The sequence below is a fragment of the Choristoneura fumiferana genome, chromosome 13 (genome assembly GCF_025370935.1).
Source record: "Choristoneura fumiferana chromosome 13, NRCan_CFum_1, whole genome shotgun sequence".
Taxonomy (NCBI): Eukaryota; Metazoa; Arthropoda; class Insecta; order Lepidoptera; family Tortricidae; genus Choristoneura; species Choristoneura fumiferana.
The window spans coordinates 9,754,060-9,778,010 of NC_133484.1; the positions used below are offsets into that span (position 1 = coordinate 9,754,060).

Genomic DNA, 23,951 nt, shown 5'->3' on the forward strand with positions numbered 1-23,951 from the left:
CTTTCATACTTAAGGAATGTGTGTATAAACTGCATGATGATCATGATTCAGTCTGTTTAAAACATTTCTAAATCTTGAACTTATGGAACTTTGAAAAATAGTTCATAAATCAATTCCAATGATATGATAAGAAAGAAAAAATAATTTATTACACTCTAGAAAACATTTTCACTACTTATGACTAAAACTACCTTCGTCATGAACATTTTATTATGAAGAAAACCATGCATCTGTAGTATTGTGACAGTTCTTCCTTAGTGAAAAATCTATGGACTGAAAAATGTTTACATCTAGCTTATGTTATAATACATGGTGTGATGTAAGCTTTAAAGAGCTTACAGTTCATCATGTGATGAATGCTGCTGCGAAGTGTTGCCATCACATGCAGCAGGGGTGCTAAGCTCCACCTTGTACTCGCAACGGAAAGGTTCAGTGACCGACAGCATCTTAGTATCCAAACCGCAGTGGACATTAACAGTTGTCATTCTATTTGGCCCATTCCAGCAGGCCACTCCATTAGTATACTTCATTACAGAATATTTGTTGTTCTCATCCCCACTCCATTCGCCCCAGTTACCAAGACCAACTTCGGATCCACCATTTTTAGATTTCTGGGTCATTTTCTGGAACATGCAGAGCTTGTAAATGTACTCCTTATCTTCATATTCGAAGCATTGGCCATCAAGAGTGGCAAATTCTTGTTGTAAACCATAATCTTTCTCTAAGTTTTGCTGGATATTTCTGATGCTGGATTCAATTTCTCGGACAGCCCTCTCCGCATCAGTGAATTGACGTCTAGCTTCAGTAGCTTCATTTACTAATTTTTGTGTTTCCTCATCATAGCCATGAGAGTGGTCCGCTTCAAGTTCTGGTTCATCAAGTTCTTCATGACCCAAGTCAGAGTCAATATTATCATCATCAGCTCCTAAGTCATCAGTCTCAGCTTCCTTAGAGAGGTCATCAGCATCAGTTTCAGGGACAGTTTCATGTTCTTCTTCAGCTGGTCGGAACATTCCTTGCTCCATCATCAACAATGGCTTCAGCATTGGCCATGCAGCAGATATGAATGTTTCCAGATCAACATTTTCATTCTCCCCAAAGAAGTACTGGTATTCCTCTTGGTCCACTTCACCATCCTTATTCTTATCAAAAACATTAACTACATTAATCTCATCTACAGTCAATTGACCATCTTTATTAGCATCAAACCTATTGAACTGATCTGTGGCTTCTTTAATAGTTTGTTGTTTTTCTTCTTCAGCCTTCTTTTGCTTCTCCTGCTCTTCCGCTTCTCTGTATACTTTTAAAACTTCATTTTCCCTTGCTTCCAATTCATTTTTTATTGATTCTTTCTCTGATTTGATTGCTTCAGCTTCTGCTTTATCTTTTTCTAATTGGGTTAGCTGTTCTGCCATCTCGTTTCTTTTTTTGTTGCCATTTTCGATTAGTTCTAATCTGACCTGGCTACCAGCTTTGTGTAGTTCCGCGAGTCTGTGGGACTCTGCGCGGGCCTCGCGGCCGAGCTCCTCGCAGGTGTTGGGGCAGGGCTCGGCCGCCGCGTACTCGTCCGTACCGTCGCAGCAGTCGCAGTACCCGTCGTTGACTCGCGAGCTCGGGATGTTCTGCGGGCGATGCCCCGCGTTCGTGCAGTGAAACACTCCATTTAAGCATGCCGAGGTCCCCGGCTCATCGCTTCCATCGAAGCAATCACAATAATCGTCGTTTACATAGCTAAACGGAATTGTAACAGTACCGTCGAAACAGGTGAAGTCTTTCGTCGGCGAATATAGAGACGCTTTCGATAAGGAAACTCCGCGCGGTCTCGGCACATCTGACTGGGCGCATATTACGAACGAACAAATAATCAAAACGAGCAAGTGCGACAGTCTCACATGCGATGATTTTATCATGATTATTATATTTAATTAAATTACTAAACACCGGTACAATGCAAAGTCGCGAAGGGTAACGTGTATTTCGATGACAAAGCTGACGTTTCTTCAATGTTGCACAGTTATTGTTAGCCTTTCCCTGAATTTACTGACAGACCGAGTTGAGGAGATTAACTCATTCTCATTACCTACCAGGAAAGAGCAGCAGAGCAGGGCTACTATTAAACTCGCAACTCGAACTTCATATCGTACTGTCCCTCTCGCTCTCGTATTAAATAGTATAAGTGTCAGAGAGACCACACGACACGAACTTCGAGTTTCGTAGTAGCCTTGCTGTGCCCTATTTCTCGAAGCAAAGCTACGAGTTACAATTTACAAGCGGTAGTCTCTTCTCGCGAAATGGGCCTCAGATATCACTTTCAGTCTATAAGTACCCATAGCCATTACTTGCATTAAATTTACAATATAGTTCACACGTATCCTTGCAGTAAAAGTATTTTTTGTCTGACATAAACTATCGTTAAAAAAAAACCGTTTGTTAGTCGTGTACAGTCAAATGCAAAAATAAGTATATATTCGAACCGCTCAAAAATATGTTACTACGGCCTTATTGCGTCGGAATAAGTCTGTGGTACTTATTATTTTTGACACTGAATAAGTTCATATTTTTACACTTGACCGTATCTCGAAGTTATAAATTTGGTGTAGCTATTCACATATTCGCTTTTTGTCACGAACTTAAAATTTCTAAATAGCTTTGTTTTATTGTAGTATGATTTCTCGTCGCCAATCATAACGGTTTATAAAAGATTAATAAAAAACACCACAACAATATAAGCAGCCGAGGTAAAATGCGACTAAAAATATTAGCGGCTAACTAAATAGGCGATCGATACGTAATCCATGCTACAGCAAAATATGCTATTGCTGTAAAACTTGATTAAAAAATATATGCGAGTAACAAAATATACCACTGATATAACATGCTACAGCAAAATTTGCTATCGCGGCAAAACGCCGATGATTTCGAGGTACACGAACAAACGCTCATTGCTGCTATTAAATTAAGAAATATTAGATTAATGTCGCGTCGCAATCAAATAATTACGATAAATCTCCCTAATTTTAGGGAAAAGTCATCTTAGTGGAAGCACCCACTTACGATTAGGGTGACCATGCTAATTGTGTTAATATAAGTCAAGTTGTCCAACATGCGAAAGTTTTAGAAATGTATGAAATTGTGTATGTTTACCAGAGTCTCGAACAATCTTTTTGACATTTGATAATTTAGTAAAAAAAAACCTGGCATAGCTTGCGTCAAGCTTGCGTTGTTTGAGAGAGGTTAATTATAATAATTAATTCGTGAGCAATATAAGATAACAATATATTATATAAAACGTTCCATATTTGGTCCTTAGTATGGAGACTTTACTGGAGCAGCAAAGAAGTTACCATGAAGAACGGGAACGGTGTATGGATGCTATGGTCAAAGAGATCCTACATAAGAAACTTGGTGTATGATGAGTTTTGTTATTATGTAGATTCGACATGTTGTCCCGTGATATTTATTTATTTATTTTATGTGTTGCGCTGCTTGATTACTCTCCACTGTAGCTAACATGTTATCCGACCTAATTTGTTACAAAATTTGCATTCCGTAATCACAATCAAACTATTTTATTTGACGACCGGATGGCCAAGTGGTTAGAGAACCTGACTACGAAGCTTGAGGTCCCGGGTTCGATTCCCGGCCGGGGCAGATATTTGTATGAATAATACAAATGTTTGTTCACGGGTCTTGGATGTTTAATATGTATTTAAGTATGTATTTATCTATATAAGTATGTTTATCCCTTGCCTATAGTATCCATAGTACAAGCTTTGCTTACTTTGGGTCTAGGTAATTGGTGTCAAGTGTCCCATGATATTTATTTATTCTTTTTGTTTTTTTTTTGGTTTTCAGCATCGTGAAACAATCAATGGTGACCACCGTTTGAAGAACCTACATGACGTAAGTTAGTTTTAAAAAAATAATTGTGCATTTATTTGTTATTATTTATTTATTTTTTACTAAGCATCATCATTTTGGTGTTGTTGAGCAGTGTTGCCACAAAATGAGGAACTGAAGGCATTATAATTATAATTATCTTAATTTTTTATTGTCCTTATTTTTGTATTATTCTTTATATTGTTATACATAACTTTATGTATATTTGACCATATTTTGGGGTCAATAATATAGTTTTTTTACATTAAAGTAATGATTAAACTGACCTGTATTTGACCCCTATCTCACCTGATGAAAAGTGTAGATGAGGCCAAAGGTGTACCTATTTCACTGGTTCAGCTCAGCAACAGCCTATCCACTCTAGCCTTGAAGTGAAGAGACTTACATGCCTAAACCTAGGGCTTGGTGTTTTAAAAATGTTCTTATTTTTCAGAGGTACATTGAAGCTACAATAAGACTAAAAGAACTATATGAGGATAAAGATGGTCTCCGCAAAGAAGAAATTGCTGCATTGTCAGGGCCAAATGAGTTCCAAGAATTTTATGCTCGGTTGAAACAGATTAAAGAATTCCACAGGAAACATCCCAATGAGGTAAATTAAATTATAGTTTAGTACTGCTCTTTTGGCTGTAGTTTGTTGAGTTGATGGTGCATTGAAGTATGTAAGGGTAAATTGCATTATGAATTCTCATATTATGCATCTTAACTCTACTTTATTGTTTTTTGAGTTATTATATTATTTTCGGCAGAATAGATTAATCTGTCACTGCTGTACTTAACCATACTTTTAGCTTTTCGAGTATTACTAAAATAGTTTGCATTTAGACTTTTGTTTGAAAAATTCTTGGTACATACTTAAAATTTCCCTTTTCAACCAACATCCTTGTAACTAAGGTTTCATTAGAATTTATTTTTTATTTATAAAGTACTCTATGATCCACGAGGTGTATTGATCCAATTTAGAAACTAGCTGGAGATATGAGAGTAAAATAGTAACAACCATTGATACACACGCAAACTTTTGCATACAACTAATCGGAAATAGCAAGAGTTCTGTGAAAACTATGAACTGATGGTAATAAAATAGATTCCTCTTATTTTAGATTTGTGTGCCGATGTCAGTGGAGTTTGAAGAAATCACGAAAATGAGAGAGAATCCATCTGAAGATTATACCAGTAAGTTTGTATATTTATTTTCAAATATTTGTACTAATTTGGAGAATGTTGTATTTTAATGTTTTTTTTTTCAGCTCCAGTTGAATTTACCGATGAGGAGGGCTACGGAAAGTACTTGGATCTACACCAATGTTATGAAAAGTACATAAATTTGAAGGGTATTGAGGTAAGATGTGCATGTTTTTTTCATAATTTTAACACTTGTGCAATATGTTTTCTCTAAATTCATCCTTGTTTTCATTCAGTACAAGTGTCAGTATTTGTTAATAACCACTACATTAATAGTTATTAATTTTATTATACAAGATCATCGAGGGCCAAGATCAAGTCACACATTATTTATTATGATTTATAATAAAGCTTATCTATAAAAGATAATATAAAGTGTCAGCTGTAATAACTAATCCATTCCAACAACCATACTTGCAGAAAGTGGACTACATTACATACCTAAGTATTTTCGACCATCTATTTGATATTCCACGGGAGCGCAAAAACAGTGAATACAGGAACTATGTCCGTGCTCTCCTCACATACCTGAAAAACTTTGTGAGCCGCGTGAAGCCACTCCATGACCAGGCCCAGGAAATGGCTCTGGCTCACCAGGAATTCCTGAAGCAGTGGGAAGCGGGCACTTTCCCTGGTTGGCCAGTAAGTATTATTTCTTTCTTGCCATCAAAGTCCTAAATTTTTTATTTCTGACACTAATTACTAAAATGACTTCTATGAGCACACAACTGTTTATTATATGTAACGCCTTTAAACGAGTGATATTTATGTTAGATGGATAGATTTATTTATTTCGAAATCACACATTACATTTTAGATGTCAAAAATATGGAATTCACAAAAATATTGTCTAGAAAAATAAAATTACAATCCTTTTAAGGCTTTCTTGTCTTAGGCTCTTTTTATTCTTAAAAAACTAAAAACAATTGTCCCAAAAAAAGGCTTTCTTTTGTCTTTGGAAAAATAACTTAAAGCAACTGTTTTTATTCTACAGAAAGAGACTGGTGGAGCTCTAACAAATGTGGGTGCGCACTTAGATTTGTCAGCGTTTTCGTCCTGGGAGGAGCTGGCTTCATTGGGTCTGGACAGACTCAAGTCCGCTCTGATGGCCTTGGGACTTAAATGTGGCGGCACTTTGGAAGAACGTGCGCAAAGGTTTGTACACACACCAAAATTGTTTAATTACTAATAATCTATCACATTGTCATACATATTAATGAATTTTCAGACGTGTTTCATTTTATATTGTTATTCTAAGCGCAATTTACTCATTGCATTTAAATTGTGGCAGTAATACAAGTACATTGCGGCTTGTGATCTATCATTTATAACTAGTGTTCCCATGCCCCGCGAAATGCTAAGTACTTCAGTACAGTAATGACATAACACCCTATAATACCCATACCCATATTCCACAAATAAAAATCATTTAATTTCATTTCATTTTACTGAATAGCACACATACACACACACACGCACACACGCACACGCACACGCACACGCACACGCACGCACGCACGCACGCACGCACGAACGCACAAACACACAAACACACAAACACACACACACACACACACACACACACACACACACACGCACGCACGCACGCACGCACGCACATATTTGTCTCGGTTTTAGTTTTTGTTTTTGTTTTTTGCTTTTTATAAAAATGTCAAGCATGTGTTTTTAATTTCTTTCTTTCCTTTTTTTATAACATAATCTAGGAGGTTTAACAATTGACTTGAACTAATTTACTATTGTAGTGTTTACATTTTATCCCTTGACAGTACTGTTGTTTTGTACAAACAGGTTGTTCAGTACGAAAGGTCAAACGGCATTGGATAAGAATCTGGTGGCGAAGAAAGGAGGCAACAAGGCCAAGGCTTCGACGCAGCAGAGACACAAAGATATTGCGGCCATTGAAGCACAGGTTTATAGGTAGGTTTTGTATTGAATTTTCAAGGATGTTATATTATCGCAAATCACTAATTTAGTCGGTGTTGTAGGATTTCTTCGTAACTGTCCACTGTTATTACCAAAATGCTTGTATTAAAAGAATTAATAAACAACAAGCTATTTAACAACATGTTGAGTTGGGACCATTTGTTTCGATTTCTGTGTTTCTTTTTTCATTGCTTTGTAAATGTCACGAATAAATGTTTTTTTTTCTTTCATTCTTTCTTTATTTCCACACAGATTCGCGGGTACAGTGAGCAGCACCCGTGCCGCCACCATAGAGAACGTGACGCGTCGCGCGGCGCGCTCGGCCGGCGAGCGTCGCGACGACAGCGGCGACGAGAGCGACGCCTCCGCCGCCCCCGATGGCGACTCCGACGACGACGAAGTACCCTACAACCCTAAGAACCTGCCGCTGGGCTGGGACGGCAAGGTAAATTAAATTGAGATGTTTGTGATACCTGCCTGAAAAGGTTAATCAAATCCTAACCGGGCGTAGACAAATCAGCTCCTCTTAATCTATAAAAGAGTAGTCTGATATTAATTTGCTCAAACATAAGCTGTAGGTGATTTGTAATCAAATCAATTTATAGATGTACTGAATGTAAATTTATAAAGTACCGTTACTAACTGGATTTTTGGTGCAGCCATTTTACGATGATCCCTGTGAGAAAAAAAAAACTATGAACTATGATTGCAACTGAATAACTACCAAATTGTCAACATCATATTCACATCACACAAAGAAGAGATTACTCGAAATGACAAGGAACTGGTTAATTGCGTTGGATATCCTCTCCTCAACCCTAATCGGCACCTACGCTTAATTGCGCTTTAAAGCGAGACGAGAATTGAAATTTGTATGGCGGGGCCCGGCGGGGGCCCGCGTCGGTGCGCGGCGGGCGCGCGAGAATTCATACAAATTTCAATTCTCGCTTCGCCTCGCTGGTGGAAAATCACCATTACACAGATATTGCTCGGATCTTCGATATAATCACATCACTCACTAGAAGAGATTACTCGAAATGACAAGGAACTGGTTAATTAAAAAAAAAAATATATAAAAAGGATATCCTCTCCTCAACCCTAATCGGCACCTACGCTTAATTGCGCTTTAAAGCGAGACGAGAATTGAAATTGGCGGGGCCGGCGGGCCCGCGTCGGTGCGCCATAATTCAGAATTCATACAAATTTCAATTCTCGTCTCGCTTCGCCTCGCTGGTGGAAAATCACCATTACACTACACTAGCGCCTCGGGCGAATTCATTCGCGATAGCCCTAATTACGCGATAGCTTAATTTGTTAGATAATAAAGATGGGAAAAGAATTTTAACACAGCTCTATGAGCAGTACCAGTTCATTTTAATTACATGATACTGATCATCATCATCATCCCAGCCTATATACGTCCCACTGCTGGGCACAGGCCTCCTCTCAGAACAAGAGGGCTTGGGCCATAGTTCCCACGCGGGCCCAGTGCGGATTGGGAACTTCGCACGCACCATTGAATCGCTTCGCAGGTTTGTGCAGGTTTCCTCACGATGTTTTCCTTCACCGCAAAGCTTGTGGTAAATTTCTAATGTAATTCCGCACATGAATTTCGAAAAACTCAGAGGTGCGAGCCGGGGTTTGAACCCACGACCCTCTGCTTGAGAGGCGATAGGTCAAACCACTAGGCCACCACGGCTTCATGATACTGATATTAAATGATATTGTAACGGATAAATCACGTCTTGAATCGAGTTTAGCTCGAGATGTTTCGATCATTTGATATGAGTAAGTCTCACGGTAGTTTCATGTTCAAAATTACATGATACTACCTTGATTCAAATTATGTATCAAGTGCCATTTATTAAAATTTTACAAAACCTTATTTTTTCCCGCAGCCCATCCCGTACTGGTTGTACAAACTGCACGGTCTCAACATCAGCTACACTTGCGAGATATGCGGCAACTTCACATACAAGGGGCCCAAGGCCTTCCAGAGGCATTTCGCCGAGTGGCGCCATGCTCACGGCATGCGTTGCCTCGGAATACCGAACACTGCGCATTTTGCCAACGTCACGCAGATTGAAGACGCGCTTGCATGTAAGATAACACATTTCATCATTAGGAGGGCGTCTACTGCTGGACAGAGGCCTGCCCCAAAGATCACCGTAAATAATGGTTTTATGTTAGCGGTGGCATCGCAGGTTTCCAAGAAACCTAATGAGACCGTCTGTCCGCCTTGTAACTGGCAGTAGGAACAGCTGAAACTAGGATGGATGACTTGCTTTCTCTGAACTTTTAATTACCGATAATTTTTTGGTCTTGCCACCAGATCTCAATTCCCTCTTGTCAATATTAACAAAACTAAGATTGGTTTTTGGAGTCTTTTTGTATTTTTTTTTCAACTCCAAATTTTGTTACTTTTGACGGTCATCCCGTGAAATCCATATCAAAAATACAAACTGAAATATAGATGCACAGAAAAACCAGAAAAAGAGACCAAAGCTTAAGTGACTAATTAAGAAACAAACAAGCTGAGATATGTGGTGCATAGGAGAAATTTGTCTCTGTACTCCTGTCCAGTGGTGGTGTAGGGGTATAGCACGCAGCACGGAATGCTTAGGTTAGGACCTGGGTTCGATTCTCAGCGCTGGTCTCTTTTTCTGGGTTTTTCTGTGCATCTATGTTTCAGTTTGTATTTTCGATATTAACATGTCGGGCTAAACTCGATTTAAGACGTGAGTTATCCGGGTCAATATATTTAATATTAACAAAACTGTTTATTTTTTGTTTTCAGTGTGGGAAAAAATCAAGCACCAAAAAGAGAACGAGAGATTTGTGGCAGAAAATGATGAAGAATTCGAAGATTCTCTTGGAAATGTTGTCAATCGTAAAACTTTTGAGGACTTGAAAAGACAAGGGTTACTTTAAAATGCTGCGTACTTTGTAATTAATTATAATTTTAGTAAATAAAAATAAACAGTGAATAATGGGGTATTGGCTTTTAGTTCGTCCATTTTTGTTTACAAAATTGCAAACACATATAATTTAATACGAGTGAGAGGGATGGTACTCCGATACGAACTTAGAATTTCGTAGTAGCCCCCCAGCATCGCCAGCGGGGCTACTATGAAAATCGAAGTTCGTGTCGTTCCGCTCCTCTGACGCTTATACTATTTAATACGAAAGTGAGAGGGACGGTACGATTCGAACTTCGATTTTCAAACTTCGGAGTAGGCCCTCATAGGCTCTATAAGTACTACGAAGTAAATAATTCAAACTTCGTATCTATCTTGCCGTCCCGCTGACGCTAATAATAAAATATTATTGAATACGAGAGAGAGGGACGGTACAATACGAACTTCGAATTTCGTTAGTAGCCCCCCAGCTTTCATAAGATAGCTATAAGCCCTTGCGTTATCCATAATAAGAAATAAAATTAAAAAAATTAACAACTTAAAGAAACTACATTTTACATCGCGCCATGGAATTTAATCTAGGATGCATAAATAAAACTTCGAATCGGTCGGTTCCCAGCTGTATTCATTGTTCTTAGCTATTCCCAGCAGGGCTACTACGAAACTCGATACTCGAAGTTCGTGTCGTGCGGTCCCTCTCGCTCTCGTATTAAATAGTATAAGTGTCAGAGGGACCGCACGACACGAACTTCGAGTTTCGTAGTAGCCCTGCTGGCATTACATCTGAATCTGCGCTGAGACGCGCTGAGCGACTAGTCACTCCTCGAACGCACCAACTGTTTTTTTTTCTCAATGCCATTCATCTGTCATGTGTCATTCTCATGCGTGCATTGTCAAAACTTACTTGGTCAAAAATATGCTCGTCGGCATGTTATTATTTTTATAAAAAAAGTAATATACGTATTATACGTGTGAAGGCCAGTATAAATGACTATAAGTGTTTATATTTCATATATCTAATATGGGAGAAAAACCAGGCAGCCGTATATTTACCGGAACGAAAGTCCTAGGTTATGTTAGCACACATGTGCCTTTCGTGGCTAGATTTATAAAAAGAAGAGGTGAAACCCTATTGTGTACAAGTGTAGGGAAATGGTTTCACACTTACGGATGTAACAACTTCCGTTTGTTGAGTATCAGTGGTCAACATCCAGGTCCTATCACTTGTATGAGCGGTGATAATTTTCACGTTTATTCAGCGAGTGAGAACAATGTTTACGCGTGGAGACGTGGCTGTGAACTCAAACACGTATACAAAGGACACAATGCTCCCGTGCACTTGATGCTCCCGTTTGGGATCCATTTAATAACAATTGATAAAAACAATGAGCTGAAAGTGTTTGATGTGAAGGAAGAAAATATATTCTTGGAGCTGAGTTTTGATGACAAATTCACAATATCGACTATATGCCACCCTCCTACTTATTTGAACAAGATTTTACTTGGAAGCAGGCAAGGAATGCTACAATTATGGAATCTTCGCACTTCAAAACTCATTTATACATTCAAAGGATGGAGTTCAGGTGTGACGGTGTTGACACCTGCACCTGCAGTTGATGTGGTGGCGATAGCTCTCATGAACAGAAAGATAATGCTCCATAACTTACGTCTGGATCAGACCGTCATGGACTTCACTCATGACATGGGATTGGTTGTTACATTATCATTCCGGATGGATGGAGCACCAATAATGGTCACAGGAAGTACAAAAGGCCATATTGTAATGTGGGATCTTGAGGAACGTAGGGTTCTGTCGCAGATAATGAAAGCTCACTCAGGGAAAATAGCTGGCATGCAGTGCCTCATGTCCGAACCGTTGATGGTGACAAATTCTGCAGATAACTCATTGAAATTGTGGATTTTTGATATGCCTGATGGTGGAGCTCGGCTTCTAAGGATAAGGTATAATAACAATTATAATTGTTATTTTATTAATGGCAAATATTTTCAGGTTATTATACATTTGATTTGAAAAGAAACTGTGATCCAGTAGAACAGCCATTCTCAAAGTGTGCTCCGTGGAGCCCTGGGGGTCCGCCAAGCTTCTGCAGGGGCTCTGCAAATGCATAATCAAACTAAATACTTATGGTGTACCGTAAGGTTGCAGAGTACAGTCACTAGCAACAATATCTGACACAAAAAGCATGCATAAATATCTGATATGACTCTATTTCTAGGGCCGAAAGGATGTGTCAGATATTTTTGCACACTCCGCTGTGGCAGATATTATTGCTGGTGACTGTACAATCTCCTATCAAATTAATTGCTTGTGAATATTTTAGGGCTCTGGTAAATAATTAGTTTTCCAATAAGGCTCCGTCAACAAAAAAGTTTGTGAATTGCTGCAGTAGAAAATAGAAAATATAGCCTAGACATTGGCTTAAACTGGTTTATAAGTGTGTGAATGGTAGAGCTCTCATGAAATATTTAAAAAATGTATTTAACTTAACTTTTTGTTATTACAGAGCAGGTCATTCCCAGCCCCCCAATCTGGTGTGGCACTGCGAGCCTCGCGGCGAGAACCTGCTAGCAGCAGGAGATGACAGTACCCTCCACATAATGAACACAGTCACCGAGACCTTCAATAAGAGCATGGGCAAGGCATCATACAACAAGAAGGCATCTAAGAAGAAGAGTAAGTTGTTTTGATGCTTTACAAGATATCCGTCTATAGAACAGTTCAAGTATGTAAGCAAAAATATGCAAAGCATAGACCACCTCTTGGTCTGGGTCTGCTTTTCCTATTTTTATGGGACATTTCTATCTTTTTAAATATAATAAAATAACATATCAGAAAACAGTGAAATTAGTCTTTAGATACCAAGTTACTTGCCAATTTTATTTTAATATGTTCCCAAACTCTTGCATCATTGAAGGTAACAGTTTTTTTTTCAACTGGTTTTAATATGGCTATACAAAAATTTTGCTTTTATTGAAAATATAAAAAAAATCTGATGATTTTGTCATAATTATCTGATTTCAGAAAGATTAGAGCATGATAACAACATTCTGCCTCCAATAACGAAGTTGAGTTCTTGTATGCAGAGAGATAAGGAATGGGATAGCATAGCAACTCTGCATAGAGGCAAAAGTATGGCAACAACTTGGTCATACAATAAGATAAAGATGGGGGCACACAAGCTGCAGCTTCCGGACAAGGCAAAGGATGTTCAAGCCACTTGTCTTACCGTGACACAGTGCGGCAACTTTGTTGTCATTGGTATGATTTACAATATCAATTTGTTAGTGATATTAATAACTATGCATGTTTTTTGATCACTTTAATCTTTTTTATTGTCAGATAGTCTTCCTTACCTTGCTATTAAAATGCATTAAATTATATAAGATCTTTACTATCAATGCCAGTTGATTTATGCTTTAAAATTTCTGTTATAAAACCATTCAACTAATGTACTGAAGTCGTCCGGTGTGTTCAATGGGTTGCGGTTAAAATATTGGACCTTTAAGTTATTTCCTTGGTTTATTGATTGATCTATATGGGAGTAAAATAATAAATAAATGAATATTTTGGGTATCTAATAACACAGGGTATTCTCAATGAACAAAGATTACTTTACCTTTTTATTAGAGGCCTGACAGTCTAACCTTACTGCATGAGCATGAACACAAGTGTATTTAACTTTTTGTTCATCCATAGTTGGTCTTTGTCACAGTGAGCCTCGTCACAACCGGTGGTTGACAATTTATTGGTTTGAACTAATAGTTTTATTCAATTCGCTTTCAGGCTACAGCAATGGTCAGGTTCACAAGTTTAACATGCAATCAGGAATACACAGAGGCCAATATGGACAGGTCCTGAACAAGAATGTAGCCCACAGTGGGGCCATCCGGGGTGTGGAGACAGATCTCTGCAACCAGAGGGTCATCACAGCAGGAGCTGATGACAAATTAAAGTTCTGGTATTTTAAATCAAGTAAGTTTTTTTATTAGAGGCTTTTTTAACTTGCTGTATTAGGCGGATCTATATTGGTAGTCATATTTAATCCACTTCCAGTGGTCAGATTGGTTTAAAAAAAAAGGGTATGTAATTATTAGTAGTTACAGTTGTTTCGTCATGTATAAGCACTTACACGCCTGCTACATTAAGTTTAGTGGACATCTTTATAGGTAGGTATAACAACATTTGGTATATTGCTGCATTTGATATAATTCCATTTATTTGAGAAGAAAACTTTCTACAATTGTTTTATAACAGGGGTGGCTAACTTGATTAGACCCAAGATCTACTGTTCACTGACGAAACCCTGTGCGGATCTACTAATTGCGTACTTCTTGAAATCTTAAATGGAACTTCCTTTTTCAAAAAATGCAATATTGCCTACGTAACGCCTAATGTGAACGTAATAGAGTGCATTTTAGAATCTCACCTAACTTAATACAATAATAGCCAAATCGCACCACCAAACATTACTGTCAAGTTTGTTGAGCGTACTTATAGAAATCCAATAAGATTGTAATTTATGACTGACCGCTTGACTTCCTTGGTGTCAGCACGTGTTTGTGTCGGACCTGCGAAATTTTGTGGCCTAGTGCTATTTTTTTTCGTGTTTTTTGTGTTACCCATCGGAATCGGCGCTCAGTAAGTGTTTTAACCAATTCTTGTACGCTGTTAACCCCGCTATGTCTCATTTCCCGCCAAAACCTCCAGACATAACCTCAGTTGTTGGGGACCCGGTTTCCGCCGGCCCACCGGTGGATTTGTCGCAAGACAGTCAATCGGAGGGGCCGATGGAAGCCGAGATATCCTTACTGGGGACAAAAAGGAGGGCTACGGTGCAGGGTGGATCCCAACCTCCCACTAAGTTGGGGGCAGGGCTCCTTCCGACTCCATAGCTCATCTTTATGAACACCCGGATTATAAAAATGGACGAAAATACACTTCCAACGACGGAGGACCTTTCCTAGTCCATGTTTCCAAACCTGAATCCGATCCCTCCTCCGGTACCACCCTAAACCCCATTAAGTTTGGCCAAGTGATGGTTAACTCTCGTGTACAGAATATAACGCGAGACGGTATAAAAAAAGTAGGTAGAAACCGCATTAGCGTTGAGTTTAACACGGCAGAGGCAGCAAATGCCTTCTTAGTGGACCCTTTACTTGCGTCTAAAAACTTTGAAGCAACCATACCAACATTTAATGTCACTCGCATGGGTATTGTCAGAGGAGTGCCAACGGACCTTGCTCTGGATGCATTCGTCAGTGAAGTAGAGCTTCCTTCTGGCTGTGGGGTAATCCTCAAAGCCAGACGACTAAACCGCAAAGTCCACAAACCTGATGGAGTTGAATGGATCCCTACAGGAACTGTTGTAGTTACTTTCAGCGGCCAAGTTCTTCCGTCCAGAATTTTCTGCTGCTACACATCTTTGGTGGTTGAAAAGTACCGTTTGCCCACAATACAGTGCCACAGTTGCTGCAAATTCGGACACATATCAGAGCAGTGCCGATCAAAACCAAAGTGTTTCAAATGCGGTCAAGAACATACAGGGAAAACATGTGTTGTGCAGGAAGACTTAGCGTTTTGCTTGTTCTGCTCAGGCAGGCACTTCGCTACTAACAAGACCTGCCCAGAACACACTCGCCAACAGGCTATTAAGGATACAATGTCTGAAGACAATATTTCTTACTCTCAGGCATGCGAGAGGTTCCCCCCCGTGAAGAGAACGTACGCTGATGCGGCTCAGATGCTCCCCCCTTCCCAAACAGACCATATTTTGTCTCAATCGCAAAACAACTCCTCCCTCCCCCCCACCTTCAGTCAGTCCCAAAGCTATAGGAAAACCGTTTTCATCCCAAGGTCCCCACGTCGCCCCCTAACACAAGGATATGACCGCGCCGCGCACAACGCCTTAATTAGTGATCGGAACCCTCCGCCTCCGAGGACTGGTGCTGCGCTCCAGTCCCCTAACTCCCCGCTCTCACCCTCCTGTCATTCCCCACACAACGATAACCTGCTGGATATGTTGCTATCCTTGTTGATCAATATGTTCAGCAAAATGGATGAATTCCCACTACCGCCCAACGTCGCCAATAAACTTTCCCAGTTTCTTTCAGTTGTCAAAATTCCATCTCATCCAGTGGAACAGTCACAGTCTCCGCCCTAAGAAACACGAAATTCTGCAAATGGTATCCTCGTATGACCCTGCGGTCTTTGCCATATCGGAGACCTGGTTGATTCCAGGATCCCGGTTTCGGGTGCCTGGCTTCTCGTGCCTCCGACATGACAGAGATGACGGCTACGCAGGAGCCGCTCTTCTCATTAAATCTTCTATTACGTATACTCGTATAACTCTTCCCCCTATCGCTCGTGGTATTAATGCCGTCGCCGCCAAGATTATGGACTTTTCCGTTCTTTCGATCTATATTCATGATCCTCACTCTATTAATATATCAGACCTCGAGCACATATTTTCTGCCCTCCCGGGCCCGTTCCTCATCTTAGGTGACTTTAACTGTCACCATCTCATGTGGGGTAGTGCCGATTACGACGCTTTAGCCTGTGATCTCGTTGACCTGATGGAGGACAAAAACATCTGTCTTCTCAACGATGGTTCGCCGACGCGCAGAACGGCTCCAGGCCTGAATCCTAGCGCCGTGGATCTTTCCTTGTGCTCTCCACAATTTGGCACCCTTCTCTCGTGGTCTGTTCTCCAGGACTCCTATGGTAGTGACCACCTACCCATCTTAATATCCTTCCCTACATCCTTTTCCCAACCCAGTTCTCCCCTAAATACTAGTAGGTACCTCTTGTCCAAGGCAGATTGGGATCAGTTCGCGGCGGACTTGGACGCAGCAGTAAGCAAGATGCCCACTGTCTTACCTGAAAATGCTCCTATTTGTCATGACAATCTAATCGACGCCTTCACAGTTGCAGCTAACACAAATATTCCCCCTAAAAAACGCTATAAGGCTAGGTCCTCTCCACCTTGGTGGGATTCTGAATGTTCGGACATGATTCGCCAAAGGAACGAGGCCGAGAGAGCGTATTGTGGAAATATGTCCCTGGATAACTTTCTCGCATTCAAAAAGACGGCAGCCCTGGCGAAACGTATGTTCAGGAAAAAAAGAAATCGGGATGGTTAAACTTCTGCCAAAATATCTCTCCTCGCACTCCCTCAACTGTACTATGGAAAGCCATAAAACGCTTCCGAGGGTCATTCATAGCCCGCGATGCGCCAAGTAACGACTCCTCAGCTTGGCTCACGGCATTTATCGACACATTATCTCCCCTTCTGTCCCTCATATTAACTCTCTCCCTTCCCGCTATCCTCTGAATTGCCCCCAGAACAGTTTTGACCAACCGTTTTCCTGGGCAGAACTTCTGGCATCGCTTGACCACCTTAAGAACTCTGCTCCTGGTCCAGATAGTATCCCTTACGCCTTTCTTGTCAAATCTGGTCAGGTTACAAAAAAATACTTCCTAGACCTTCTAAATCATTTTTTTGATCTGGGTTTCGTTCCAGAGGCTTGGAAAAATCAAATTATCATCCCTTTACATAAACAAGGAAAAGATCCTCTCCTTCCTTCATCCCACCGTCCCATCGCTTTATCATCCTGCCTACTCAAAATCCTGGAGCACATGATTAAGAAGCGTCTAGAGTGGTTCGTAGAATCTAAAAAAATCCTGTCCAAAAGCCAATTTGGTTTTCGGAGGGGAATGGGCACCATGGATAGTCTCTCGATTTTAACAACCGACATCAGAATCGCCTTTTCAAGGAACGAGTTCCTTGTTGGTGTATTCTTGGACATATCATCCGCATATGATAATGTCATACTCTCCTTACTCAGAGATAAGCTATCTAAGCTGAGTTTGCCGCAGAAGCTGACGCATTTCATATGTAACTTCCTTATGGAACGTTCCATCGAGGTGAGACATAATGGTTCCCATTCCACTCCGAGACTAATCTGGCAAGGTCTCCCACAAGGATCTGTATTAAGTCCCCTACTCTACAGTTTGTACACCCATGACCTAGACGAGGCTGTTTCACCGTTCTGCAACATTCTACAATACGCAGATGATATAGCATTGTATTCATCGTCCCACTCCGTCGAGGTAGCTACGTGTAACTTGAACCAAGCCCTATTCTATCTGGGAGAATGGCTTGCTGTTCATGGTCTTTCCCTTTCAGTTCCCAAATGTAGCGTGGTCCCCTTTACCAGAAAAAGATCGTTATCCCCTGTGGAAGTCGCTTTCAATAATCAACTGATCCCTGTTAGTAAACAAGTTAAGTTTTTAGGCGTTACGCTTGACTCTCGTCTTTCCGGTTGCCCCCATATTGATTTGACAGTTAAAAAATGCCAATCGAGCATCAACATTTTACGTTGTCTTTCGGGTGTGTGGTGGGGTGCTCACCCCTTCTCCCAGAAACTCCTGTACAATGCGATAGTGCGCAGCGTCCTTGATTATGGCTCTTTTGCTTTAGAACCTTGCAGCAAGGTGGCCTTAGGTAAACTAGATAAAATCCAGTTCCAATCCCTCCGGGTGATCCTGGGGGCCATGAAATCCTCCCCGACCAATGCCCTGCAAGTAGAAGCATCTGACCCCCCCTTTTCCTCCGACGGCAGTATCTGGCTGACCGTTTCTTCCTTAGACTTTCCCTTCTGGACGACCACCCCCTTTTACCTAAGCTTCAAGAACTATCGCGTTTAATTACTGACAGCGGATTCTGGTTTAACAAAAATCCGCCATGCCTGATAAATAGTTTCCGTAAATTCAGTAGCCTCCCGGACCCCTCTTTCACATGCTCCCGACTCCCCCTCTTCGCTCATAGTTACGATGCTCTTATTTTTCAACCGAACATAATCCTGGACTTTGGAATATCAAAAAGTCAACCCGGTGCGAACAATTCCTTTTTGCGCAATATCGAAAACTTCTGGCAAGGCTGGACGCTATTATTCACGGATTCCTCCAGGCTCGTACTTGGCGGGGCGGTGGGTTCGGCAGTCTGGATCCCGAGTGACTCAGTTATATTGAGCTTTAAATGCCCGCCTCGCACGTCGGTCTTTACCGGAGAGCTAGTTGCTATCTTGGAAGCCGTTAAGTATATCAATGCCCATGGGATTAGTCGATCGATAATTTTTACGGATTCTCTTAGCGGTTTACAATCAATTAAGGCCAACCCGTTCTCTGCTAAAATTAACTTTCCTTTAGTGTTACTCATTAGGCAAACCCTATTCGAAGCTCATCTCCGCAACATTGAGATCTCATTATCCTGGATCCCCAGTCATTCTGGGATCGAAGGCAACGAGGCCGCTGACGCCCATGCTAAAGAGGCCGTGGAAATCGGCAGTTTGGACCACCCCCACTGCTACTTCTATGACCTCTTCTCTGCCGCCAAATCCGATCTTTCCTCTACGTGGCTCCGTCATTATGAGAGCTCTTTATTGGTCAAAGGCCGCCATTACGGGGATATCCAGCCAAACATTCCCCCCAAGCCTTGGTTTTACCGGTTTCGCCAAGCGAACAAACAGACCACCTCAGTCATCTGCAGACTACGTATAGGACATACTTGTTCTCCCTCCCGCTTGTATAGATGGGGCATTGTCCAATCCCCCCTCTGTTCATGCGGCCTGGAGGAGGGTACTGCAGATCATATCCTTTTAAACTGCCCGATGAGAACTACTTCCCTATACAACATCCTCCCGCCTTGTATTCCTAAACCCACCAACCTTAAAACCCTCCTACTCCATGCCTCCTCTAACAAAAAAATCCTTAACCTCCTAATTAAATATATAACTAAAGAAAAAATAAAACTTTAGGTGCTTTTTCGCTTTTGTCTCTCCCTTTGATCCGATCTGTAATGTCTAAATGTTTTGTACTGTCTTCTATGTTTTGTGCTGTCCCTATGTTTTGTGTATGTCTATTGCAGGTACGCAACAAACTCGCTTCGACAACTCCCGTTTAGATATCTTATTCAACCGGTCTGACACAATATACACTTTGCTGCTGTCAGGTGTCATTGGCAGTAATGGACGCTAACCAAAAGCGACCGATTGCCACTTAACAAAAAAGTTGAAGTTGAAGTTGAATGTTGTTGTCTTAAATGAAACAGCATAGTTTAGTATTTATATTTCTTGCCTTCCCACGATAGACTAGACTAATAGTCGCGATCCACCGGTTGCCCTCCCCTGTTTTATAAAATAAACCTCACCTAACTTAATGCATATCAAATAGAATTAATAACTATTAAGTTTATTACTTGTTTACATGCCAAAGATCAAAGCAGGTAGGCAAATATACGAAATTGAAATGATTTTTCAGCCAGCACACCATACCACGTGATGCAACTTGAAGAGTCGGTGAACAGCACGAAATGCCACCGAGACAGCGGCTTGCTGGCGCTGGCGAATGAAGACTTCACGATCACCCTCATTGACATCGACACCATGAATGTAGTGAGGCGGTTTGAAGGGCATCTGGGCAAAATAAACGACATAGGATTTGACTCTCAGAGCAGGTAAAAATTCGTTGCGATCATTTTAAACTTCTAGTACTTTTACCGGCATTTAGTGGGGTAAAGTTATGGTGCCGAAAATTCTCACAAAACTTGTAAAAAAGTGACTGAATGTCGTTTGAAGTTCACTGCGCGTCATCTGCGCCTTAAATGGCCGTTTATGATTAGGCCCTTTAGCTGGCTTTATTGTGAGTAATCTTTATTGAGAGATCGAAAAATAAACTATAAAACAGCGTGAGCTAGCTTTGGCAGTCGTTACGTCAAATATTCGATATTAGTATTACAAATGTGGAAAATATATGATAAAAAAAAGTAATTAATTAGAAATGCAATAAATAACTACTCCTTGACATCTAACTTTAAAATTTTAGATACATATTTAGTGAAAATTTTCATGGAACAGCCTTCACACAACTGCTAATTCATACTAATTCTAACTCACTGTTTTGGTGATGTTTCGCTAAAAATACCGGTTGTGCATTAAAAAAAATGATAAATGGTCTTCCTTTTTAAATAAAACTTATTATTCTATATAATAATGTGGTAATTTAACAGGTGGCTGTTTAGTGCATCCATGGACTGTACTTTCTGCACTTGGGACATACCTAGCGGTCAACTGGTGGACATATACTCTGTAAGTATCTGAAAATATAGCATGGTTTTAATCAAAATAAGGAAGGTGAACAAAATTTCAAATATTTTTGTCACTAATAATATATTATGTAGTAATAAATGACATTTCTACCCTATTGGTTATAGCTTGATGCTCACGAACGATTTGGAATATATTCTTAAATATTTTTTTAATTTATTAATGTTTATTCTTGAAAGTAAAATAATGTAAAAAATGAATTTCAGTTGAAACAGCCATGTACGTCTTTAAGTATGTCGCCGACCGGCGACTTCTTGGCGACGACTCACGTTGGTGAACTTGGTGTCTTCCTCTGGGCCAACAGATTGCTCTATGAGAAGATATACCTCAAACCCATAGATAGGAATAAGATTGAAGTGCCAAAAATCGGTAAGTCCACCGGTCGGTTCGCATTGGTAAGACCACAAGCCGACATTTGTAAATCGAACATGAAACATTTTAATATTTGTAAATCGACGGTTTTTTACAAAAAAAACATTGGTTACAAATTTATAAACTTTTATACCTTTCGTATGCCGTCCTGGATCAGGATATCTTTTTGTATTTTTATCTTAATCTGCGTTATTAATATAAATTGAAACAAAGAAGGCTAGAACGCAGTTTTTTTTTACATTCAGCATACGAAAGTGGTTATTCACACTCTTGTCAAAACTTTAACAATATTTCCTGGCAATGTTTTTAAAGGAACACAGTTATTAAACACAGCCTCAATTTATTTTACAGAATTGCCAACATCAGCTCCAGAAAAACCAAGCATAGAGGATATTGGTACGATAGATATTGGAGACGAGCTAGAATACATGTCGCCACTGCAGATTAGCAATGAACTTATCACTCTGTCCAACCAGCCAACATCGAAATGGCTCAATTTGCTCCATCTAGACACAGTAAAGAAGAGAAACAAGCCCAAAACACCTGTAACTGTCCCCAAGTCAGCACCGTTCTTCCTGCCAACGGTCTCTAGTCTCGAACTCGAGTTCGACTTGGAAAAAGAAAAGAGTGGAGACAAAGAAACGAAGCTGCTAATACCGGAATCGTTATCCACGTTAACACCGTTCGCTAAGAAGTTAGTAGAGAGCAAGAGTGAAGAAAACTTTGAGAAGTGTATAGCGAAGTTGACAGCGTTTTCTCCTGCCGCAATCGATTCTGAAGTTTCGAGCATGGCGCCTGATGCCGGCGGTAGTATCGAGGTGCTCAAACAGTTCCTGCTGATGCTTAATGTTATGTTGAAAAGTAATAGGAATTTTGAACTGGCCCAGTCCTACTTGAGTCTGTTTTTGAAGTCGCACACAAAAGTCGTGTCAAGTAATGAAGAGCTCCGGTATGTTCTGCATTCTGTGGAAGACGCTGCGACGGAGGCGTGGGCTAGGCTCCAAAGTAATTTGTTGTACAATATTTGTATAGTGAAAGCTTTGAAGGATATGTAATAAATGTTTTGTTAAGCATTCTGTAATTTAATTTACTATATGTATTGTATCGAAAATACGAACTGAGATGTGGATGCACAGAAAAACCAAAAAAAGTGACCAGCACTGGGAACCGAACCTAGGTCCTCAGCAATAACCCCTACACCACTGCTGGACAGGAATCTAGACACGAATTTTTCCTATGCATACATATCTCAGGTTGCTTATTTCTACTATGCTACTTAAGCAGCAGCACTAGCGGCATCCATGTTTCGTCTTCACTTTCGGAACCAGCCCTTCACCCAGACAAGAGATGTCGCTACTAAGCAATCATATATGTATTGTGTCTGTCATCTAGAAAAATGTTTTTAACATAATCAATTCACCAAACAAAATTGAAGATGCAAGATATACGGGTCATTCACGATTAGTAGTCAAGGTATGTCTGACATGTTAATGGTTGAGTTTCTGTTCGAGGTGATCTTGACAAAGGACCACGGGGTGGTTCGAAACAGTTGGGCATATCTCAAGAATGTGAGTGACCCTTGTATCTTGTTTAAATTATTATGTCTGTCTCTTAGTCGTTTTAATTCAAGGAAAACTAAAATTATCAATTAAAGCAACAAGGTCTACAATGTAGGCGGTCTTATTACTTAAAAACTACGTCTGTCTGACATAATTTGGATAGGTATCATTAATAAAAAAAAATTACATACAATATTTACCTGTGGGGACTTATATAGAAAAGGGGCAAACTTGGTTTGTTTTTATACACGATGATTTTTAATCGGTGATCAGGAGTTTTAGTTTCAGGCGATTTAGCGACCACTTGCATTGAGTTGTAAACTGAACCTTATTAATTTGATAATACATAATACGTCACAATTTCCATTGTAATTATTGAAAATACGACTAGCTTTAAAAATATTCTTTGTCAGGTATTTATTGGATAGCTGCTTATGATACTGTGGTAGTATGCTCCAATAAATGGGGCCTTATTAAGGGTTAATAACCAAAATTAAATTAATTAAATGAAGTCTCATAATTAAGTACACAACGCGATGACATAGTTTGTACAGAAAAAAAGTTTGGTTGCATATATCTGCGACTTAATCTGATAACCGATTATTCACCGTGTATAGCTACCGATTTGTTAAAATCACTGATGAAAGCTACACTATCCAGATTAACAAAAGTATCTGAATATGATCATCATCATCATCCCAGCCTATATACGTCCTGCTGGGCACTAACCTCCTCTCAGAAAGAGAGGGCTTGGGCCGTAGTGCCCACGCGGGCCCAGTGCGGATTGGGAACTTCACACGCACCATTTAAATTGCTTCACAGGTTTCCTCACGATGTCTTCGTTCACCGTAAAGCTGGTAAATTTCAAATGTAATTTATCACGTGAATT

At 40.2% G+C, this 23,951-nt stretch overlaps 3 protein-coding genes and 1 long non-coding RNA gene across 4 annotated transcripts; 3 read left to right on the forward strand and 1 right to left on the reverse strand.

The window, feature by feature from the left end:
* Nucleotides 1-152: 152 nt before the first annotated feature.
* Nucleotides 153-2,020, reverse strand: GCS2beta (glucosidase 2 subunit beta). The gene has a single exon (XM_074096783.1). It carries the CDS (start codon nucleotides 1,908-1,910, stop codon nucleotides 336-338), a length of 1,575 nt encoding a protein of 524 aa, XP_073952884.1. The 5' UTR covers nucleotides 1,911-2,020; the 3' UTR covers nucleotides 153-335.
* Nucleotides 2,021-3,160: 1,140 nt separating this feature from the next.
* Nucleotides 3,161-10,023, forward strand: noi (splicing factor 3a subunit 3 noi). Its single transcript, XM_074096784.1, has 12 exons — nucleotides 3,161-3,233; nucleotides 3,311-3,407; nucleotides 3,856-3,903; nucleotides 4,334-4,492; nucleotides 5,004-5,076; nucleotides 5,151-5,242; nucleotides 5,506-5,727; nucleotides 6,080-6,240; nucleotides 6,895-7,023; nucleotides 7,282-7,474; nucleotides 8,928-9,129; nucleotides 9,827-10,023. Exons 2-12 carry the CDS (start codon nucleotides 3,312-3,314, stop codon nucleotides 9,958-9,960), a joined length of 1,509 nt encoding a protein of 502 aa, XP_073952885.1. The 5' UTR covers nucleotides 3,161-3,233; nucleotide 3,311; the 3' UTR covers nucleotides 9,961-10,023.
* An 802-nt stretch (nucleotides 10,024-10,825) lies between these two features.
* On the forward strand, nucleotides 10,826-22,576 carry LOC141434019 (WD repeat-containing protein 36). The gene is made up of 8 exons (XM_074096227.1): nucleotides 10,826-11,909; nucleotides 12,473-12,642; nucleotides 12,991-13,227; nucleotides 13,753-13,941; nucleotides 20,287-20,482; nucleotides 21,035-21,113; nucleotides 21,338-21,500; nucleotides 21,855-22,576. Exons 1-8 carry the CDS (start codon nucleotides 10,969-10,971, stop codon nucleotides 22,556-22,558), a joined length of 2,679 nt encoding a protein of 892 aa, XP_073952328.1. The 5' UTR covers nucleotides 10,826-10,968; the 3' UTR covers nucleotides 22,559-22,576.
* On the forward strand, nucleotides 14,499-20,056 carry LOC141434020 (uncharacterized). Its single transcript, XR_012451992.1, has 2 exons — nucleotides 14,499-14,607; nucleotides 19,895-20,056. It is a non-coding gene; the product is annotated as an uncharacterized lncRNA (long non-coding RNA).
* Nucleotides 22,577-23,951: the final 1,375 nt, after the last annotated feature.

Bases quoted from the DNA above. Each gene is read 5' to 3' on its own strand.
- LOC141434019 (XM_074096227.1), top strand. From the start codon at position 10,969: ATGGGAGAAAAACCAGGCAGCCGTATATTTACCGGAACGAAAGTCCTA. The intron at 12,643-12,990 runs GTAAGTTGTTTT...ATCTGATTTCAG, and splicing joins GAAGGCATCTAAGAAGAAGA to AAAGATTAGAGCATGATAAC. The intron at 21,501-21,854 runs GTAAGTCCACCG...TTTATTTTACAG, and splicing joins GATTGAAGTGCCAAAAATCG to AATTGCCAACATCAGCTCCA.
- noi (XM_074096784.1), top strand. From the start codon at position 3,312: ATGGAGACTTTACTGGAGCAGCAAAGAAGTTACCATGAAGAACGGGAA. The intron at 3,904-4,333 runs GTAAGTTAGTTT...CTTATTTTTCAG, and splicing joins GTTTGAAGAACCTACATGAC to AGGTACATTGAAGCTACAAT. The intron at 5,728-6,079 runs GTAAGTATTATT...TTTATTCTACAG, and splicing joins GCACTTTCCCTGGTTGGCCA to AAAGAGACTGGTGGAGCTCT.
- GCS2beta (XM_074096783.1), bottom strand. From the start codon at position 1,910: ATGATAAAATCATCGCATGTGAGACTGTCGCACTTGCTCGTTTTGATT.